A 20,971-nucleotide genomic window follows, 5' to 3' on the forward strand; every position below is an offset into this window, starting at 1 on the left:
ATCCCACATGCCTTTGGCAGGCTGTGAATGCCGTGTTTACTCCTGCAACCACAGTAATTCAGAGGAGTCATAGACATGCACGGTTCTTCATCAAAAGAGAAAGATAATGGTGTATCTGAAGAGTACTTTGCTTTCACACATTCTCCAAATGTTTTCTAAACTGGAGATGAGCAGTTCATTAATTAAATTGTCTTCTAACCAAATTAAGTCATTTGAGACACACTTCGAAATCCACTCTCTTGGAATTATTGTTCACTGGCAGTCAATACTAATAAAAGAAAAATAAGAATGAAAACATTCATTTGCCTGGGTTACAGTGCAACCATCTTTAAGAAGTCTAAATAAATTTTTGTATATGTTTGAATGGTCCAGCTTAAAACTTTCTACCACTACCAAGTACAGACAGAACATAGGATCTTTTCTTATTTATTTTTATTTGTTTTTATTCAGTTTCCTTGTGCAAAAAATTATCAAGATGTACCAGTTCAAGCTTATATCAAAGCTGCAGCAGGGAAAATGACAGCAGGACAAGATGTCATTGGAAACTTATTTGTATAATTTACTTAAAATCACCATCTCCATGAAAATCTTTGATCAATACATTTCTGAAAAGTTGCAATAGCAAAAATAGATCAAAAAAGATCATTAAAAATATGAATTAATTTTTCCTATTAGTTTATTGGATCTGAGTAATTAGGAGGTTTACCAGGTGTATCTAGTGCACCTAAGCATTAAAAAAATGGAAGCTTTTTGCAATATTTGAGCTAAAAATTAGATGTGACCAAACCTCTATTTCTTATGATGATAATGTAGAAATTAGAAAAAAAATAACAATTCTCAAATGAAGTCTCAAATTTTATTTAAAAATTACTAAGAACTCGAATTGCTCTTATTGTTTTCCACCACATATTCTCCCACAATGGATAATACTCCATGAAGTTGTCTCTTGTAGTGTCACTCTTGTACTGCAAATAAGTCACAATGAGATGCTCTTTCAAACTCCTTTATTTATATCCAGTAAAACAAAAAAGCCTAAAATAATAATGGGTATTCCGGGAAATCCACACTAGAAAGAAGTCCTCAGCCAGTGCAGAGTTATCTAAAAGAACACACTTCATGCTGTATCTATGTCATGAGCTGAATTTGGAACTGTAGTTCCTGAGCCTGACAGAGCTCCTCTATTGATGCACAGCTCCTACAAAGTGTAATCAAACAGCCTAGACTACAACAGTTTAAAATCTGCTTTAAATACGCCAGAGCCAGTGTAAAAATCATTGAAACCATAATCTTTTTCACTGTGGTCTGCCGTTGCAGTTACAAAGTAAAGCTGGGCAGGAGAGGTTCTCCTTCATTGATTTCTTCGCTTTTTACCAGAAAATAATTAAATAGTCTGTAAGCATTATAAATGTGTAGCATGCTGGTTTTACACTGAAGTTTATCATTCAACAAACATAAAATTAGTATAAAACTCAGCACAAGTTTGAAGCAGAGTTTCTGATAAATATCTCTCAGGAAATTGTTAAGAGGTAAGCAATTAGAAATATAACATAGACCATTTGTATGGATTAGTCCTTTTACAGAGATAAATTGTCTATTGGCCATGCACTTACTTATTAATCAGATCCTGCAAACCTATTTATAAAGAATAGACAAGGAAAAATCCCATTGAAATGTTATTCTGACTTGATCAGGTGAAGTTCTGTTTGTTCCAACACCGAAAATCAAGCTAATTATCTCATATATGATTCCAGAACCCTTCAGAATGCTGTAAATGGAAAAAAAGCTATTCAAGAGGGCTAAGGCCATGAAAATTAAATTTTGAATTAGTCATTCTTTGGGAAAATACTTTTAAATGGGGCCTGAAAGTTACAGAATGTGCAATAGCAATTAAGTTTGGTCTTTACAGAATCAAACCTCTTCTCTATGAAAGTAGGGTACATTAAGCACTTGTATTCTCACCTGTACTGAACAGAGGATGAATCATAAAGCAAAGAGCCATGACCCAAGTAGTCCTCTCAACTGGATTTCTTTATTCCTGCACAGCAGTGGACTAATAATACAGAAGGTAATCCCTGTTGTAATCCTTCAGCTATGAATGAAAGGAGACCCTCAGCCCCTCATTGTCACTTTAGCATAATATTTTAATACACATGACATAAATACACTAATAAGTTCTTGCATGGCTCTCTTCCTTCTTCCTTTAGAAGAATTAATGATGGTGAGAGGCCAGTGTGTAACCTATACCCCTCATTACTCATGGAGCAAATCAGAGGACATATAGCTCTCTTTATCCTAATCTCCTTGATAGCATGCTAGGGCTCTGCTGTGAACTGATCTCCATTTCCCCTTCCTTAGGCTGGCAGAAGTAGCAAAGACAGGGCTGCTGCTGAATGATGTAAGGGCAATATGAGGGCTGTGTTTGTCATTTCCCTTGACTGCAGGATTAAGGAAGTTGGATTAAAAAATACAGGCTATAGCCATGTAAACAGGATGCAGAGATATAGGAGAAACTACCTAATAACCTGGGCAGTTACCTCTTTAAGAATCCTATTTTGATCTGCATGCATTTTAGACTGGATTGAGTGGCTCCCTCTCTGCCCATACCCAAGTTGGTATAGAATATTTGTTTCCTCAGCTTTTGAAAACTCAGAAATGTTTGAGAAGTAACAAAAGAAAAATTATCCAGACTGAAAAATCAGGTCTTCCAAGACCTTCAAGACAAAGGCCCTCAAAATCTCTACCCACTTTTCCAAAATATCTGCAATAAAGATGAGACTTTCAGATTCATTTAGTAATTTTCAAGGTGAGACTACATCTGAAAAACAGTAATTTAGGAGTGTTAAACTCACTCTGGAACATGAGCCCACTGAGGTCAAAGCTCCAGCACAATCTTGGAAATTTAGAGTAATCTACAAGATGAGACAAGACAGGCTGTTTCTTTAGCCTAACAAAGCAGGTCTGGGAGGGACATGCAGTCTATAAGTACATCCTGAGAAGAGTAATAGTACTCTTACATTGAGAACATTAGGATAGTAACAGGTGTGTTTTAAATGCCAGTAAAAAGAAGGTTCCCAACAAGTACAGCCACTGGATCTGTGCAGCAGCAGAATCAGGGGACAAACAACTCAGCTGTGTTCCTGAGGGAGCTTTCTGAGTTAATAAATGAGCTTCCATGATGTGAGGCCCTCAGACAGCAAGAGATGACTATTTCTTCTCAAAGCAAGAGTCTTAAATCTTCAGGGAACAAAAAGTCCATATATAAATTAGGTTTAACATCAAGTACTTCTTTGAAGACACAGTCTTCATCTGCTCCACCTCAATATTTGCCAGTTTCTTCTTTCTTACTACATGCTTCACTTCTCAAGACCAGAGCTCTGACACCAGCTTTGGAGCACTAAGTACAATGCACTGCTCTGGAAGGAATCATCAGATGGGAAACTATCAGCACCGAGTCTAGAATTTTTCAGACTCTCTTACTTTTTAACCAAGACTCAGTCTTTCTGCTCATATTGTTTATCCTTTTCACGAAGTTTGCTTTCTATACTCTCTAATAAGAAGCAAAATTGCTTGCCTAAAACAGTATGCAGATGTTTTGGCTGTGATTATGGAAAGAGGGACTCTCTGAAAGACAAAGATGAAGAACTGTGTTAGAATAGAAACAAATGGCAATAGGACATCTGTCAAATATACTTGTGACCACTTTCTGTGAAAAGCAGTTCAATAGTATACAAAATAAGCAAAAAACTAGAAGCCTCCTAGGCTCCATATAAATGAACTGTCCTCTATCAAAAAGCTGTGTCACCTCCCAGTTAATAGCTTGGCTATTTCATACACTACTGACAAAAGTTGCTGCTCTGAGTACATTTCCAAAGTAGAAAGGTCTTCACTGATACATCCCATCTAACAACAGTGACTCTTTTTAGCTTCTGCTTTCCCTCCATTCCAAAACCAAGATATGTATTGGATAAGAGTAAATTACTATTAAGTAACTATTTACATATTAAAAGTATTTACTTAAGACATTTAGAAATAACTTAAGCTCTTAGAAGTTGTGATCTAATTGAAATGTGAAATAGGGGTTTTAAATGTCCAGACCAGTTCTAGAAAAAGATCCAGAAAATGTATCTTATGCACCATCCTCATTTACACTCTTTTAAGCATATTGTCCTATGCAAAACTCTTTCTAATACTAAATAATTCACTCAGTGGGGAATAACAAGATTCTTTTTTTCCTTTTTTCAGCTCAATATAGAAACAGTCCCCATTCTTTCTCAAAAAAAAAAAAAAAAAGCTGTATTAAAAATACAGTTCTCACCATGGAAATGTTGATATTTAGATATTCATCTCTTTTACTGTGTCCTTATGATTTATGTCACTTTCAGTTTAATCTTTGAATAATCAGTCATATTTTCATTTTCAAAAGTTGGTCACTTAAATGATTGAAAATACTTATCCTCACAAGGAAAAGTTGTTTTTTCCCCTCCCTACTAAGTGATCTGCATACATATCTGTACAAAACTGAAATAGCACTTATTCTGTTCATTTACTTCAGAAGCAAAAGATGTATCAAATTATTCTTTGGAGTTTTTTAAAGATTGATATAAAACATGAGTGTTTTGTTTTCTACCTCCAGTTCTAAACCAGCTTGGCAGCTTGGCAAGTGATTTGTCTGTGACTGATCTACAGCAGAAATGAGAAAAACTGAAAATATTGTAGTTGCCTGAGCCAGTGCAAGCCCCGGGAGAACACAAGTTCTGTTTGATGTATCCAAGGAAAGGTCAAACTTCTGTGCCAGTCGTACAGCAAATGGGAAATCTCCCATGAGAAGCCGGGGCAGTTGGTGAGCAGAACAAGTTGCTCTTGCAAATCTGGTTGTGCCAGGTTCTCTGCAATACTCTCCATCAACCAAGACTGGCAGTTGTTAGATTGCTGCACCATAAATTTAAGGTCTGCTGTAAGTGTTCCTCTCAAAAGCACAGACATTTGTTTTGCAATGCAATGGTGCAATTACTAAAGAGTGGGAAAGTTTGTGGTAAGTGAAGAAGGGAGAGAGAAAATGAGGGAAAATAAAGAGGTAGTGGAAAGCACAAGGTATTATCACAAGAGACAGCTGACAGTCTTTTCCATCTCCCTTCCCTGAATACCTTGCAAGCAAATAAATTATTTATGTATACATACATTTCTTCCCAAAACGTCCATCTTTGGGGAGAATTCAATATGCCCATACATGAAGTTATACCTGTGATTTGGATCCAAGTTACCCATTTTCGTATTTTTAAGCATAATATTTTTTCTCAGACTTTCAGGTGGAACAAACACTCATAGCCCCTCAAACTCATTTAGATTATCAGAGGGGCTGTTAGGGTTTTGTTCATTTTTAATGTGCTTTTACTCGTTGTAATTTTAAATTGTTTTATCAACATTTGTAACTCTCATGATTTTATTCACAATCCTGAGGGTTGTTCTTGAGTGGGTGATGAGTGTAAAGATGCATACAAGCATGCAAATCCTCTCTATGGTTTTAGGACCAAAAAATGTGCTCTTCTAATCCTAGTGAAGATGCATTTAAAGGTGATTCTGTCCCTTTCTTAAAGAGGTCCAAGCAGTAGCCTTAAAAAACAAACCCCATTTAAAAAAACAAAAACTAATTAGTTCTGTCCCGTAAGATCACATGTATTCCTAGCCTGTATTAGAAGTGAAATTCCTGTGAAATATTTCTTTATCATATACCTCAATAACGCTTCACAGTTTTATTCCTTCCTCTCTAGTGGTTGTGTTCTCTGTCAGTGATGCTCTTGAAAATCTCCTGGGTATTTGTTTCCTCCTAGCAGCATTTCTGACACTTCCTTTGCAGCTGCCCCTTCCATTCTCCTAATTAATGCAATGCTTTGATTCCACACTTACGACATTTTGCAGGTGGGCTGTAAGATTGGTGACATATGTCAAGGCTCATTGACAGGCTGAAAATTTGTCTCATTCAGTGAAATGGTGCAATTTCTCTTCAAATTTATCATTTAACCTTATCATGACCACTTGCCCATGGAGCGGAGGTGAACAGTGTTACATCTTCCACAATTAATTCATCTCAGTGTATTAATTGGGCTTTAAATCTCCTATAGAATGCCAAAAGTTGCTATGAAAAGTTAAAAGCCATACTTTACCACAAATATCAAGTCAGGTATTGTATTCTGGAGGTTAAAATCTTTCCTGTCAGTGCCAGGTTTTGCTAAAATGTGCATAAAATTTAGCATGCCTTTTAGACTTTCTCTATTTGGTAACCCTCAGAGGAAGCTACCATGGTATTATTACAATGAAATTATTAATTTTTTATTTTAATAAATATATATATTATTTCTAATAACTGTCCATTTTTTTCTTTCAAATGACTCATCTTCATTGTAACACAGAAAATGCATGTTCCGAGATTCTGTGCTTTTCTATGGAGTAAAAAATATCAGGGAGAGAATATATTAGACATGGAAGACAAGTTCTTCCAGCAGATATCTTACTGGTAAGCTGGGAAAAAAAAAAAAAATTAAAAAGGAAAAATTAGGAAAAAATACTTCTGGAATTGCAGGATCAAAAGTTTGATCACTCCAGTTTTTGTTACTTTAAACTGAGTGAATGAACATTAGATTAATTTAAACAAAAAATTCTGTGTATAAATATCATATGCAGCTTTGCTTATGGTTGGGTTTTTTCACTTATTTTTTTCAAAGAATACTTATCCTGGAAATACTAATATAGTTCAAACTACAATGAAGAAAAATTCTAATTAAGTACTATAGCATTAGTCTGTTAGTATCCTCCAAGTATTTACAAACGTGTTTTTGCACTGAAATGTTCATAATAAGGTAGGAATTGGGGGTGGGAAACCACTTTTCAAGAGAAGACTTCAAAATGACGTGTAACTTTTGTGGACCATTCATTGGCTTAGGCTAAAATAGATTCTGTCAAGGCTAGATAGAAATAGCAATATTAGCATCTGATCCGTGCAAGCTGATTTTCTTTCTGCATGCAGTTGCCAATATTCTAAAAAATTGCAAATCAGAAGGCTACATATTTATGAGAACTAGTCTCCATAAATCTCAAATTTTATCATGTAGGAAGTTTTATTCGAAATGGGAACAGTAAACTTGTAAGTGAAACTTGCAAATCAGTTTTATCACTGTCTATGTGTGCATATGTATGATTTATAACTATGTCTGAAATTCCAAATTGAGCTTGTAAGTAGGTCTGATAAGTTTTTCTACTTCAAATTTCATCTTTTTCTAGGCGGTGAAAGGGGAGTCATGGGATCATTATGGCTGCTATCACTCAACAATATGAATTTCATATGTTGTGCCTGCAGTACCATGCACTGTCCTTATTGCAATGGAACTATTAGTCTTACAACAATAAATGATTCTTTAGAAAATGATGCAATTGGTTAAATCTACAAACTTAATAAAATATATCCAGATATTGATTCACAGCAACAATGTCGTGGATCAAACAGCTGCAAATTACCAGTTCCATAGTCATCTACAATGATAGAAAACTATAGAAATAGGGACTGGAGGCTCATTTGCTCATCTTTATAATATAACATAGCATAAATCAGTCAAAAATATTATCTTCCTCTACTATTATAGTAGAGACAGGACTTACTGGGACCTCTACTGTTCCAGTTACCTGTAGCACTGATTCAAACCAGCAATTGTTTGCCATGATAATAAAATTTATTATTTGTCTGCATATCCATAAATTACATTCATCCTAAAAAAATAGTAAACTGTCTTCAAATCTATTTTATATATAAGCAATAATTTCATCATCAAAGCTACAATTAAGTGTAAAATAACTGATGACTTTAGGCATCAAACTAATCAAGGGATTGCATTCTTTTAGTGCTTTGTCAGCTCCAGCACATACAAAACACAACTGAAAATAAAGGATATATTTCTGGTCTTAATATAATTTGTATGTTGTGAAATATTAAAAATGTGAATAGAAAGGAAAGATGCTGCTGGACATCAAATTAGTAATGCTTTTTTATTTTCTCTAATTGTTTGGTAAGCTGCTAGAAAAGCTTTCCCTTTTTCTTGGCAATAACCTTCAGAGATCTTTGTAAAGCAGTTTTACACACTGCACATTCTTTTCCTCATGTTTTTACATGCTGTTTATGGAGCTATCTGGAAATGTCTTCCTATTATCATACATGTTTGTCTGAAGTTGTATCACATTTAAAATAAGCCAATTAATTAGTCAAGATGGGCTCTTTTCGGCTGCACACTCATTTTCAAATGAATTTATTGAAGGAAAGGATTTACAGCATATGGACTCACAGACTTCTCATAAGTTAAACTGGCATCCATATGTACAGCTTTCAGTAGAGAACTCTAGAGTAATATTTACAATGTAAATATCAACTTTTATTACATAAGAAACAAATATATCACAACTGTCACTTCACAACATATTTGTTCTGGTTTGATGACTAAAGTCATCTCTTTGAAATACTATGTGGAACTCAAAAATAACTTGTTCTTGTCATAGACTTTACCAGGTGTCCTTCAGAGGTCCTGAAAAGCAAAGGAGAAATATGCTTTAAAAGTGCTTCACCACTACTCTTTCTCATTTAGTCAATGCCAGAAGTTTTAGAAGGTGCAAAATTCAGGAGCAGATATGTTTCATAATAATCTTGTCTAGAAAGAACATTTCTTTCCAGAATCACATTGCTTACAAATTATTTCAATCTTCAAGGCATAAGCAGTTTATGTCTTTTCTAATATTTGGGAACTGAAGAATAACTGCCACACTTGCAGAAAGGAAAAGAATGTTTTCTCATTTTCTTTCAGTCTTGGAAGGAAACAAAGCTTGGAGAAATGTCTTTTCTTATATAATCCCCAACTGCCCCCCCTCCCTTCAAAAAAAAAAAAAAAAGTAATCTTCAAGAGTAGTCTTTTAATCTTTTTTCTTGCTTGTATTTGAGACACAGTTGAATTACAAAAAAAAAAATACTACCATCAGTTTGATAATACACTTTAAAGAATCCCAAACTCAATTCAGATCTATGTTTCTATGTTACCCTTTCAAGTATAATCCTTGCAAGTGTTGATGAGAAAGGTTTCCATTTCAGTAAACCAAAGAAAAAAATTGTGATTGATTTTAGAAAAAAATAGTAGTAGCTAAATAGAAAGCAGCAATTGTAAGATTTGCATGTCAGATGATCCCCCCTTAGGTGGGGGTCAAGTACTTTCTTAACACATAAAGTTCATGTTGTTGATTCTTTTAGTTCTAAGGGCAACTCCTTTCTGATAAGACAAATGTTGAACAAAATCTGCAGCATTATTTTTTTTTAATTAAACGAAATATCCCTGAGTTTGTTTTCTGAAGAAATAATAGTCTTTGTAATTAAAAATGAGTCAGTTCTGGTTTTATGCTACAGTGCACACAGGTTGAAACACTCCAGTGAGTTAGGTGCATTATTAGCAGTGCCATTTAATTAGGAATTTTCAATAAGAGCATTGGTGGGATACCTTAAAACTTATTATTAAAATTATTATTTCATTCAGACATAATCTCTATAACATAAGCGTTTCAGGGAACATGACTCCCTTTCCTAGATGATTCTGATTTTCTAATAGATCACACTTCATGTACAATTAACCTCATTTTATGGGTCAAGTCAAAGAACAGATACAAGAGGAAAGGAATCTGGGCATACCAGTGGGAGGTGGCTCAACAGCTCATCTACAGAATCATAGTTTTCTGAGAAGGAAGGTTCAAGAAGTTCTGCTTCATCTCGAAGTTTAGCAGGGTTTAGCTCTTCCTGGCTGTTGTGGATCAGAAACAAGTTTTATTGCTCTCAGAAGAAAAAGCAAACAAGAAAGCAAAGCCTTCTTCTAACTGCAACTTCTGCACATTTTGTTATACTTACACCAAAGTGTTATAAATGTGAAATAGCATGTTTAATGAATGAAGAGACATTTAAAAGTAGATGACTAAATGAGTAAATATACAGACAGAATACAGGGTCTACAAAAATGTATGCTGGCATTTCTCACCTATACTGTTTAGGACATATGGCCTTTCATGGACTTCTAAATTTTCATTTCACGTGTTTACATAGAGGAAAATTTTCAACAAATTTCTGTATAAAATTGTTGCTCATGTTCCATAGCTCTGTGGATTTTTTCCTTAAGAAGATTTTTCATAAATAAATACATTTTTTAATCCATCAGTAGCTTTTTTAAATTGTCATAAGCAGTCTCCTCTTTATTCTTTTATTCTAATTTGACTGCAGTGTCTGTTCCAGTCAGGAAGAAAATGCTATCTGTATTTGAAAACCATGGTATAAACTATGGTATTAAGTCATTAATGTTCATTGCCTCTTGTTTGCCCCCTCTGTATACACACATGGATATAAACCTTTTCTGTCTTAATACTATAAAAGTATGGAAACAATATATATAGTAGTACCTTCTTTTTCCAGTTAAAACTGAGTTTAGGTATTTCTTCACAGCCATCTGCTTTCGAAAGCGGCTGTAGTTGTCGGTGAAGACAGCATCAGAATGGCGTTTGACAGGACTGTCCTGAGAGCTGGCAATAAAACAATTATGAAGAAAAAATTATTAGACAATATCCGGCTAAAAGTAGCTACTTTTAAATGAGTGAAACAAATTTTAAAATATTGATTAGCTAAATAAAATCAAATTTTCATTTCAACTTTCATTTCCAACTATGACTTTGGATCTTCCTTCTGTTGAGAAGAAGCCACTGCTTCTATTGCTTACTATATATTTTAATAACAAAGATCAAATTCCAAAGATTGGTATTCAGTCTTCTTGGGTACATCTTCCATTGATTTTCTTCTCCTACTCAACTTTACCACGGACTATGCAATTAGGATCTATACTCAGTGATTTCTAGATCACTTTTCCCAGGAATTCTGCAAGATCAAGTGGTTGAGTGTGAAATTCATTACTCTCTCCTATCTGTTCTCATAGCCCAGATTACTATTTTAAATAAACATATTTTATTCTGATGTCTATCATTTGTGTAAATATTGGTACAAACTGTGTAAAATTTTGGCACAATGCCAAGGTGCAGCTTTGTTTAAGTCACAGTAAGTCTTCAAGGACCCCACCACTGTGCCTATTGAACTCTGTGAAGGCGGAGCCTGCCACTGAGGAAAGTAAGAGCGTAGCGTCCCATAAGTAGCTATAATTACTGGTCCTAAGGAGGCTTCAGGAGGAAAAAAAAAGGAAAATTCAAACCTGGAGGCCTGTTTTTCATGAACAATCTTGGGAAGCCTAAGTGTGTTCTGTTTTAAATTATCTATGTTAGTTTACATCATATGAGAAACTGGAATTATATGTTCTGGAAAAAAGGCAGCACTGGCACAAATGGAACACCTAATTTTTACTCAGCTTTTGAGCATATGGAGTAGGCTCTCAAAGGAACTGTCATAGTGGATCAGTCCTAAGTATTCTACTATTACATTCCCAAAAATACACAGTAGCTGCTGCTTCGGGATATGAAAACAAGAAAAGTAATCCTTCCCAGCACCTCGCAACCATTAATTTATGAATGTCCTGGTCTGGAATTTGCATCCAGACACCACGTCTATGAATTTTGCTCTTTTTCTTTTTTTTTTTAATCCTGCTACAATACAGATCTCACAAACATCTGGCAATATGTCCTACAGCTAGAAAAAACAATTCATTTACATTTTCACCATAAACCAATATTTTCCTCATTTTATTGAGCATTTCCCTGTTGTTATACAAATACTGAATAATCCTTCATTTTGTTTTTACTTTTGCCATTCATCCACTAAACTAGTAAAAACACTACAAGAGAAAAAAAATTAGCAAATTAACATGCTAATATTGCTAGTATATATTATCCATGCTTTGTACAGTGTCTATTGCTCTACCCCTCATAACTGTATCAGGAATAAATAGTAACGTACTCATTTAGCAGTATCACTAAATATGTATATAGGATTTACAGCTCCTCCATAATTATAGCAGCTTCTCTTTCATTATCTCTAAATCACAAAAAGGAGAACTTAGGTACAGAAGGATGAAAAAATGCCAATGAAGCCAGCTAGGAAAAAAATCTACCTAAGGTAAGTGTCACCTCACCTAACTCGTTTTCTAATAAGCGAATGCAGATATCTCTTCACAGCAAGTTTAGCCAAAAGATGGCTGTAGACACTGGTGAAAATTCCATCAGCATGCCTTGCATTTCTGAAATGGACAATAAATAAACTCTACAATACAGCCTGGGTTCATATCATTTTGACAATGTTCACTTTGTAAACATACTGCTTTCCTTAATTTATCTATTGCACATATTAAATTAAACTAATTTCATATACAACTTCCAGATTTTCACAATGTAATTTTTAGCCCTTCTTGGAAAGTGAATGCATTCGTCATGCCAGAATGGCAATGCAATCAACATTTCTGCCAACCAATATTCAACCTGCGGTTGTGTGGTTTTTTTCTTCTGTAATTGAATCTTCCTTTCCTGTTTCTCAGTTTGAAAATGTGAATGACATTTTGGCATAAATCAGGTAGTCCACCATCATTTGTATTTTTGATAATGAAGAAACTCACCTATCAATAATTCTGGACAGATCAAAATAGAATTTCTCATTTTCAGGTAGTGTGTTCTGCAAAATGTCTGATTCTGATTTTAATGACCCGTGGGCATGATCAGGTTCACTGGCTCCATCAAATGGCATTCTGTTTCCCAATCTGCTGGAGAAAGAAACCATATAAAGTACAACTAGCTGAGGACATGCAACACTTCAATGCAGCTTACGTTCCATTTTGTGTCAAAAATGCATATCTACCTACTTTAATCTGTAAGGCATTTTATAAAAGTCAAGATAAAATAAAAATCACTTTCAGGTAGAATCCATGCTGAATGGTAGATTGATTGACTTAACAGATCCTTCTCTCAAATGCATATTTTCTAGTTATATGTTGTCATTGTACACAGTTTATTTCAGTGAACAGTGCATAATGTGTGATGATTATAGCACAAGTGACAACCATGAAGCTTTTTCTAACGACTGTATTTTGTGTAAATGATGGATTGAATTAACAGCCACTACCCGTGCAAAGTGAAAACAGTTCCTGTGACGTACTAACCTCCCAGTTAAGATTTAGGATATGCACTAAAATGCATAAGGAAACAGTTCTTAGTCCTTCTCCAAAGAAAACAAATACATCAAGAACTTTAAATTAAATACAAAGTTCAGTCATGTATCCCTATGTACTTTTACTCTCTCGTAAATGCTCACATTTATTCTCAAAATGTATCATAGCAATTGCTCTGTAAACTGATTTACAGTTACTTCACATTTTCATAAACTGCTGTTTCTTATGATGTGTCATATTTTATCAAGGGCAGTCTGACTGCATAGCAGTAGTTTGGCATCAGACATTCCTTCTAGCTGCTCTTATGTTCTCTGGGAGACAATAGGCTCCCATAACCATAGGAAATTCCTGCATGTGATGATGTGCAGAAATCCCATGTTAGAAGTAAGGCAGGCTATTAGTCTTGTAATGTTTTGGTCACTTAGTACTGCTTATATATGAGTCACGTAAGACTTATGTCTGGTAAAAATATCTTGCAAAGTTGCTACATAAGATAAACCACCTCAAGTCACGCCTTTTGTAAGTCAGTCACTGTGCTGTTTTGCTGTACTGTTTTCCATTGGTCTTTGTACACATTATATTCGTCTTAACTAAATGTAAACGGTACCGTTCTGCCACCTGATTTAATTTAGCTGAACAACTAATAGGAACTTCAACCAGGTAAAGCACGCAGCGGTATAAAACCTACACACTGGTCTGTTCCGACCGCTACACTCACGTCCCGGGGCACATTGTAACCCATATCCCTCTGCCTTCCGCACATACCGGGGTCACCGCTTCCCAGCCCGTGGGGCAGCGCCGCTGCAGCCACTTCGGGAGGTGAGTCCGTGTCCCTGGGGCTTTTACAGGTGGGATAGGCGGGCACCGTCCGGGACACGCCTGACCGGAGCCTCTCCTCGAAGACCCCGCGCACCCTCCCGTCCCTGGGCAAACGGCCCGACGGGAGGCGCCGCACTGCGCGCTTGTTGGAAGGGCACTGCGCGCTTGTTGGAAGGGCACTGCGCGCTTGTTGGAAGGGCGCAGCGGAGGACTGGGTCTTTCACAGCCCCCCTCGGCTCCCAGCGGGGCCGGGCAGGCCCGTGCGGGCCGGCGGAGCTCGGCGCGGAGCGCGGCCCTTACCGTGGCACGGGAGGGAAGGCGGCGCCCCGCGGGGGTAGAGCCCGCGCCCGCCAGCAGAGCGCGCTGAGGAGGGCGAGGGCGAGGAGGAGCGGGGAGGCGCCGCGGTGCTCCATGGCCGCCACCTGCGGAGGGAAGAGCGCAGCAGTCACCCATCGACCCGGCCCGCCCGCACCGACGGGCCGCCGCGGGGGGCACCTGGCCGCGGGGGCACCTGGCCCCATCCCAGCCGCGGTCCCGGTTCCAAGAGACTCCGCTGGCATCTCCCCCGCCACCGCGACCCTGCTGCCGGCAGGGAGAGCTCGCACCCCCGAAGGAGACCCTCGGCCAGCTGTGAGGGGCAGTGGCCCCTGGGGCTTAGCCACTTAGGTGGCAAAAAGGAAGGGTCGCTCCACGGCTGCCCGGGGCCGTCAGAACCGCTCCCCACTCCCCGACGGCCGGGACGTCTTGCCTGCAGGGTCCGGGAGGGGAGAAGAGAAGCGTGGGTGTGGAACGGGGATACCCTCCTCATCCGCTGGGAAGTTGCCGGTGCGGCGGAGGGGAAGTTACTCACGGAGCCGCGAGTCCGTCGGTGGGTCTGTCTGTGCAGGTGCGGAGCGGAGCGGTGCTGGGGAACTGTGCCCTGCCCCGCTGCGAGACTGCCGGAGCGGCGGCAGAGGGTGAGGAGGAGGAGGATGAAGAGGAGAGCTCCGTCTCGCCGCACGCTCTGAGATGCCCACCGCGCCACCGCGTTTTATAGCGTTTACACGTTTCTGCTTCCGAAGAAGCAATCACGTTACTGGAGAGACGTCACTCTTCCCAAGGGGACGGTCGCTTTGTTCAGGACAGTCAGAGACTTATATTTAACTCATGAGCAGTCGAGCACCCTACCTCTTCCCCTTCCCCCACCTCCTCCCTCCCCTCTCCCTCCCCCCCGGCCCTTATTTGATTTATATTAATTACATAGTTTTGCAGGAAGCGAAGCCCCGTCGACGGGGTGATTCCGCCTCGCCAGGCAGGAGACCAAGAGGCTGTCGGGGGCTGTAGTGGGCACCTCGTATCGCGCACCCCTGCCCGCAGCCGGGACAGCCAGAGGGGAGGTGGCTGCACTCCCCGAGGGCCTCCGCTTCCCCGCACACCCCTAGAGCCCCCGTACTTCTCTGAGCAGTCCCCTTCTCTAGGGGTTGCTCCTTCCCCCAGCTCTTCGCTGGTGTTTTCACGCTGGGCTGGTCCCTCTCCGTCCCTGGCACATGCCCGTCCTTGGCGGGGGTTCCCGCCCGAGGTGCGCAGGGAGTTGGTCTTAAAAACCAAATTTTCCTACTGGTTTTAGTTTGATTTTAGCAGGTGTCAGGGTGTTTGCCAGTCTCTGATTTTTCGTTTAAACTGTGTGTGTGTTCGTGTAAAACGGATTAAACCCCACATCCAAGCTCCGCTTGGTTGCAGCCAAGCACTGCAGGTGCTTGTGACCGTTCCGCGGATCGCAGCACCGGCACACGCGTCATGGGAGCGCTGCTGGAGAGTATGTTAAACTCGCCTGGGCAGGAGGGGAATCAGCTCTTCCTTCTAGGTTTCTTGAGCCCAGACCTCGGGGCTAGAGTCACTGTCACAGTAAGGGAAAATCAGATAGTTTCAAGTCTTTGATTTTCTCCTTCGAATTTTCGCTACCTCAGAGAGATCTGTAGGCTGCAGGGAGAGAAACACAGGGGAAGTGGGCGTGGGACCCGCGGGCAGGCCGGTAGCACCTCTTCAGCGTCGCACCGTGCCTGCCCTGGAATATTTGCCAAACAACTGTGGGAGAATTTCAGATGAAAAGGTCATTATCCTCTTTTCTTTTTTCTTAAATTTTTTTTCTTGAGCTTTTGTGCTCTAATCCTCCTACTCAGTCAGTAACTATTGTGCCAAATCCATACAGACGATTTCACCATTTTTTCTTACTTCTATTAAGTTTCTCTGTTCCATGTTTCACTAAAGGTTAGGCAGGCTCAATGCCGAAGATTCTGCGATGCTTAATCGTATTTTCTAATTCAGTTACATAAAGAATAAGTGAATTAGATTAAAAATGCCTGGAAATTTGTTTCTCGGATGACAGCTGTGACTAAAACCAGAGTTCCTGCAGTAGTCTAATTTCAGGAAATTTTCCCCTTATTACTACATAACTGGAGGTAGAAGATGATATTCTGCTCTGGAATGGTGAGATGAGCATCAATGGCACCGTATTCCTCTCACTCCTCAGAAATATGCCAGCTAGGGCGCATAGGCGTTGTGCTGCATGCACAACTTGGGGAAGTGCAGTGGACTTCACCCAGCTGCCTGAAAGAGGAGAAACCCGTCTCCTGGGTGGCGTAAAGACGCGTCGCCGGGGCGCCGAAAAGTCTTCGGGTTCCCAGGCTCCTGGCCTGGAGCGGCGAGCGAGGACGGGAGGCGGCTTTCGGGACAGAGGGCGCGGGCACCCCGCGGCCAGGGCCAGGCTCCGGGGAACCGGAGCGCCGCGGCTGCCCGCTCCTCAGCCCCGCACCTCAGCCCCGCTCCTCAGCTCCTCTCTTCCTTCTCAGTCCCGCTCTCGCCCAGGGCGCCGCTGCGGGAAAAGCCCAAACCCTGCTGGCAGCAGGAAGCTGAGAAGAAAGAAGTTTCCTTCTAGCGCTAGAACGCCTGAGTTAGCGCAGCCTGAAGAGCGGGGTCTCGCAGGAGTCCTGCGGTCTGCCGTCCCTGGGAGGGAGGAGGGGATTATCCAATTCAGTCTAAGGAATATGTGAAAAACAAGACTGGTGTCAGTTGCTATGTATGTGCAGTATGGGTGGCCACAAATGGCGAGGATACTTACATAGACTGCCTAAAAATTTGAGAATCGCTGACAAATCAGTGCTTTCTTACCATACCATGCTGTGACGCACTGTACTGCGCCGTTCCATACCATACCTGGTAAATCTGTTTTTCTGTAACTTTGTTCCCTTTTTCACAGGTAGTACACTAGATTGCACAACATGCTGTAAGGCTGGCTAAAATGCCCTCAGAATGTCTCTAGGGAAGACAGTATTGATGAAAAAGCTCTATAGCCTCCTTAACGATCTGAGAAATCTGTAGTGCATCTAGTCTTACAATACCATTTTTTTTCCCTATTCTATAGACAAGAGACTGAGTTATAGGGAGATCAAGTGGATTCCCCTTGATTACCCAGGAAATTCCCAGTGGAGCTTTGAAGCGATCCCAAATGTCCCAAGCACTCTTCAGTCGCACTAACAATTGTCTGGGTTTTCCCTTCAACATCTTGATGCAACCCACCATCTTCTACTCTTGAATCAAAATAAACTGAAGAGATGCCATCTTTTACTTTCTCCTTAGTCATTCCTCACATTTCTCAAGATTTTCTGTGAGGGAGGTTTGTTTGGGACAACTGAAAAAGGTTTGGCGTGGCAATCTAAATTGTATCTTTTCCAATTCTTTTTCCCCCCTGAAGCTTAAATAGACCATTATTTCCTCATACAACAATATTTTGATAATAGTAAGGCATTGAATGGAAAATAATACTATATAGGCATTCAGATGGAGAATTGACCCTTCTCCCTGGGAGTCCTAAGCAAGTCCTCTTTAAGATCTAGGCAGATGAACTCTTTCTGGAAGGTAACTCCTACTTCTGGTAACTGTCTTGTACTGACAGAAATTCTGCCCTTTCAGGAAAGTGTCACTTGGGAAAAAATAGTGCTCGCGAGCTTCTCCAGGATAATAATTAGACACAGGCAACTCGGTGGAAGTCAAAAGGTTCAGTGGACCTTGAGCTGCTAAGCATCAGGATTCCTGCAACAACCACTGCAAAATATTTATCTTTGTTCTATGTATTATCAAAAATCTTTTGGTTACCTTCACTTTTGCTTTATATTCTTTACTGTTCCATTTAACAACAACAGAAAGGTTATAATCATAAAGACTGAGCAAAAAGCAGAAGTTGTCTGAAAGTTTATCTCACCATTTGTATACAAACCTATATGATGTAGATATAAATCTAGTATTACCTAAAATAGCTACATCATCTGGGGTAAGACATTTGGGAGTTGTTAGGTTTTTTAGTTAGGTTTGATTACTAATTTTAGCATGTAAAACTGTTCTGAAATTGATGTGCTAAAAATCTCCTAAAGCCAAATCCTTAGATCCTTAGATGAGAGGAATCTGCTTAGTTCCACGAAGGACCTGCTTAATATTTACCAGATCTATCACGTAATTGTATTTTAAGAAGAGAGTTACATCAGAAATATAAATATCATTTTATTTGTGAAAAAAGGATAAAAATTTTAAAAGATTTGTTTTAGGACTTGTGTATTATATCAGAAAAGGAAACTTCTACTGACTCATGAGCTCTCTCTTACTAATCATTTGGTTAGCAGAATGTCTCTTGTGCATTACAGCTCATGTTCCTGTAGATGAGTTCAGAAACTCTGCCTTTGATCCCATAGCCGTATCACATTGATCCATGAGTTTTTAGAGCTTATAGAGCAGATTGATGGAGCACTACTATTCAGCAGCTAACCGAATAGCTTTTTCAACTTCCACAAAAGAGATAAGAGATAAAAGGTCAAGAAACTGTATATGAAGAGTAAAAAATACAACTAAAAAGTGATAAACTGCCCTTCTCTAATCCTTTAATGACACGATTAGTATAATCTCCAATATCTGCTCTCAGCACCCTGTTGCGCTGCTGAGTCCCACTCTCACATAAACATCCATATTCCTCAATATCACCTGATTTGAGAAAATGGATGGAATATTGAAGTGAAAATGATGAAACTTGTTCAAGTCTCACTTTCTTTGCACCTATCTCTGACTGCTTCTCAGAAGAAATAAGGAGAAAACCATTAGTTTGTTCTTTTAGGTAAGTTATATTTCAAAAGCACAGTCCAGATTCTGCCATACCTTTAGCCTGAGTCAGTTCTGCAGACTCAGAAATGTGATGGCAAGCAGAATAAAACACAGACAAATATTTTGCAGTTGAAAACTCATGACTTGCCTTCTGCGGCAGAAAATTCAGCAGAAGATTGCTTGTCTCTTCATTTCCCAGGCTGTGAGGGGCATTGCAGAGGTGTAGCAGGGGAGCCTTTGTTTCCTCTCTCACCCTTTTTGAGCCCTGCTTTCAGGTCACAAGTGTGGATCCTCAGAGCAGAGCCACTAACTGAAGTAAACTCCCACAACATGTAAATTATATTAATAAACATGATACTGTGTACACCACTTGAACAATTCAGTCCTGTTTCATGTGATAGTTTTGCACTATGACTCTGCATGGGTTAAAAATTTTCAAAATCAGTTTTCAAAATCACTGGAACATTTGGATTATGCCTATCACTCCCAACCTCTCTTCCATCTCTTACATTAGTATGTCCTGGCACATCATCAACACAGACATGCTTGATTTTTTAAAACTTCCTAGTGGTTATAGTGATAAGAAAAAGGCATGAAGAAGAGCTGCTGACTCTAGCAATACTTCCAAGGGTCTTTTCCCCTTGCCTGGGATGTTATGTGGGAAAACTCCTACTGCTGGTAGTTGAGTTCTGTTTTCATACCCCTGTTCCCTCACCCCAAAATGCAATCAGCTTCTCTCCAAGACTCCAAAGGAGTTTGGGATAGGCATTTTGTTCTCTAGATGTTTATGCTGTTTGGTATGTGTACGAACTACTGCTTCATGTCCATCTGGCTCATGGTATGCAGCTGTCCTGGAAGTGTTAGTTTAAATTCCTTCTCATTTTTTAGCATGGATGTGATGTTTTTGCCATCCCCCTTTCAATAGCAGATGTATGTATTCTGCAGTCACACCTCGAGAAGTCCATGACTATGCAATCTTTAACAGAAGCTTTAGTATTTCTGGTGTTCTTTTAGAGCTATTTCCTTCTAATGTTTCATCTAAATTGTTTAAAGAATTTCATTTACCTTAAATTGCTGAAAATCATACAGTAATCCAAAGTTTGTTGGGAAGCAGAGTAGTTTCTGGTTTGAAAGAGGTTGAGAGAGGTTTTCTAAAACTGTCCATGTGTATAAAGGGCACAGTGTAAGGGCATAGTGTAACGTTTTTAACAAGTTGTCTGAAATATGTCCTATTTCTACCACCACAGTTATAGTGTTCGAACTTCAGCAAAGGATCAGATGATACTTTCTTTCATCACCAGAAATTTGTTTCTCCTCCTGCAGCTCACCTAACCCTTCTCTGAGAAGAGCTCACATTCTTCTCTGCAAATCTGAAATAACCTTTGTATATCTCATCTTTTAGAAGACATAGCATTCAGACTGAACTTCCCACCCATTTTCAACCAGCTCTTTGCTTTGTGATTTTGTATATACAAAACAGGGTTTTCTATGGTGACCCTTAAAAAATTTACTATATTTTTCAGTATATTCTGACATGTAAGTTTCTCTAAGCTAATATCTAATTATGTAAACAGATACTAAGAACAATCTTTCAAACCCTTATCTCACTCCAGTTCACTGTTGGCACACCACTGTTGATCTTATGAAGTCTGATTGCAAGTTTATCAGAAGCTCGGGGAATCCAAGATTCCTTGGGAAACTAATGGCACTAAAGGCCAGGACCACATCTCCAGATGCAAGAGAGGAGTTAAAAGTCCCTTTACCTCCTTACGCACTTACTCTCTATCCTAACTTCAGAAAATCCAATGAAGTATCAGAGAATTTAGTCCATTTACACATTTTTAACTGTATAATAGGAATCTTTCATG

The 20,971-nt window shown here is 39.3% G+C and overlaps 1 protein-coding gene across 2 annotated transcripts; it reads right to left on the bottom strand.

Annotated features, from left to right (window-relative positions):
• Positions 1 to 8,266: 8,266 nt before the first annotated feature.
• Positions 8,267 to 15,062, bottom strand: VIP (vasoactive intestinal peptide). Of its 2 annotated transcripts, XM_027903882.1 has the most exons (7): positions 14,830 to 15,062; positions 14,280 to 14,401; positions 12,612 to 12,752; positions 12,135 to 12,239; positions 10,465 to 10,584; positions 9,710 to 9,818; positions 8,267 to 8,564 (listed from the first exon to the last, which is right to left on the bottom strand). In XM_027903882.1, the coding sequence occupies exons 2-7, from the start codon at positions 14,390 to 14,392 to the stop codon at positions 8,556 to 8,558; spliced, it is 597 nt and encodes a 198-aa protein (XP_027759683.1). In that variant the 5' UTR covers positions 14,393 to 14,401; positions 14,830 to 15,062; the 3' UTR covers positions 8,267 to 8,555. The 2 variants fall into 2 exon arrangements, with proteins under 2 accessions (XP_027759683.1, XP_027759684.1); XM_027903883.1 differs by lacking the exon at positions 12,135 to 12,239 and having other exon boundaries at positions 14,830 to 15,055.
• Between the last annotated feature and the right edge of the window lie 5,909 nt (positions 15,063 to 20,971).

The sequence above is a fragment of the Empidonax traillii genome, unplaced genomic scaffold, assembly GCF_003031625.1.
Source record: "Empidonax traillii isolate 1590-97213 ecotype Southwest subspecies unplaced genomic scaffold, ASM303162v1 scaffold997:size582561, whole genome shotgun sequence".
NCBI classification, from domain to species: domain Eukaryota; kingdom Metazoa; phylum Chordata; class Aves; order Passeriformes; family Tyrannidae; genus Empidonax; species Empidonax traillii.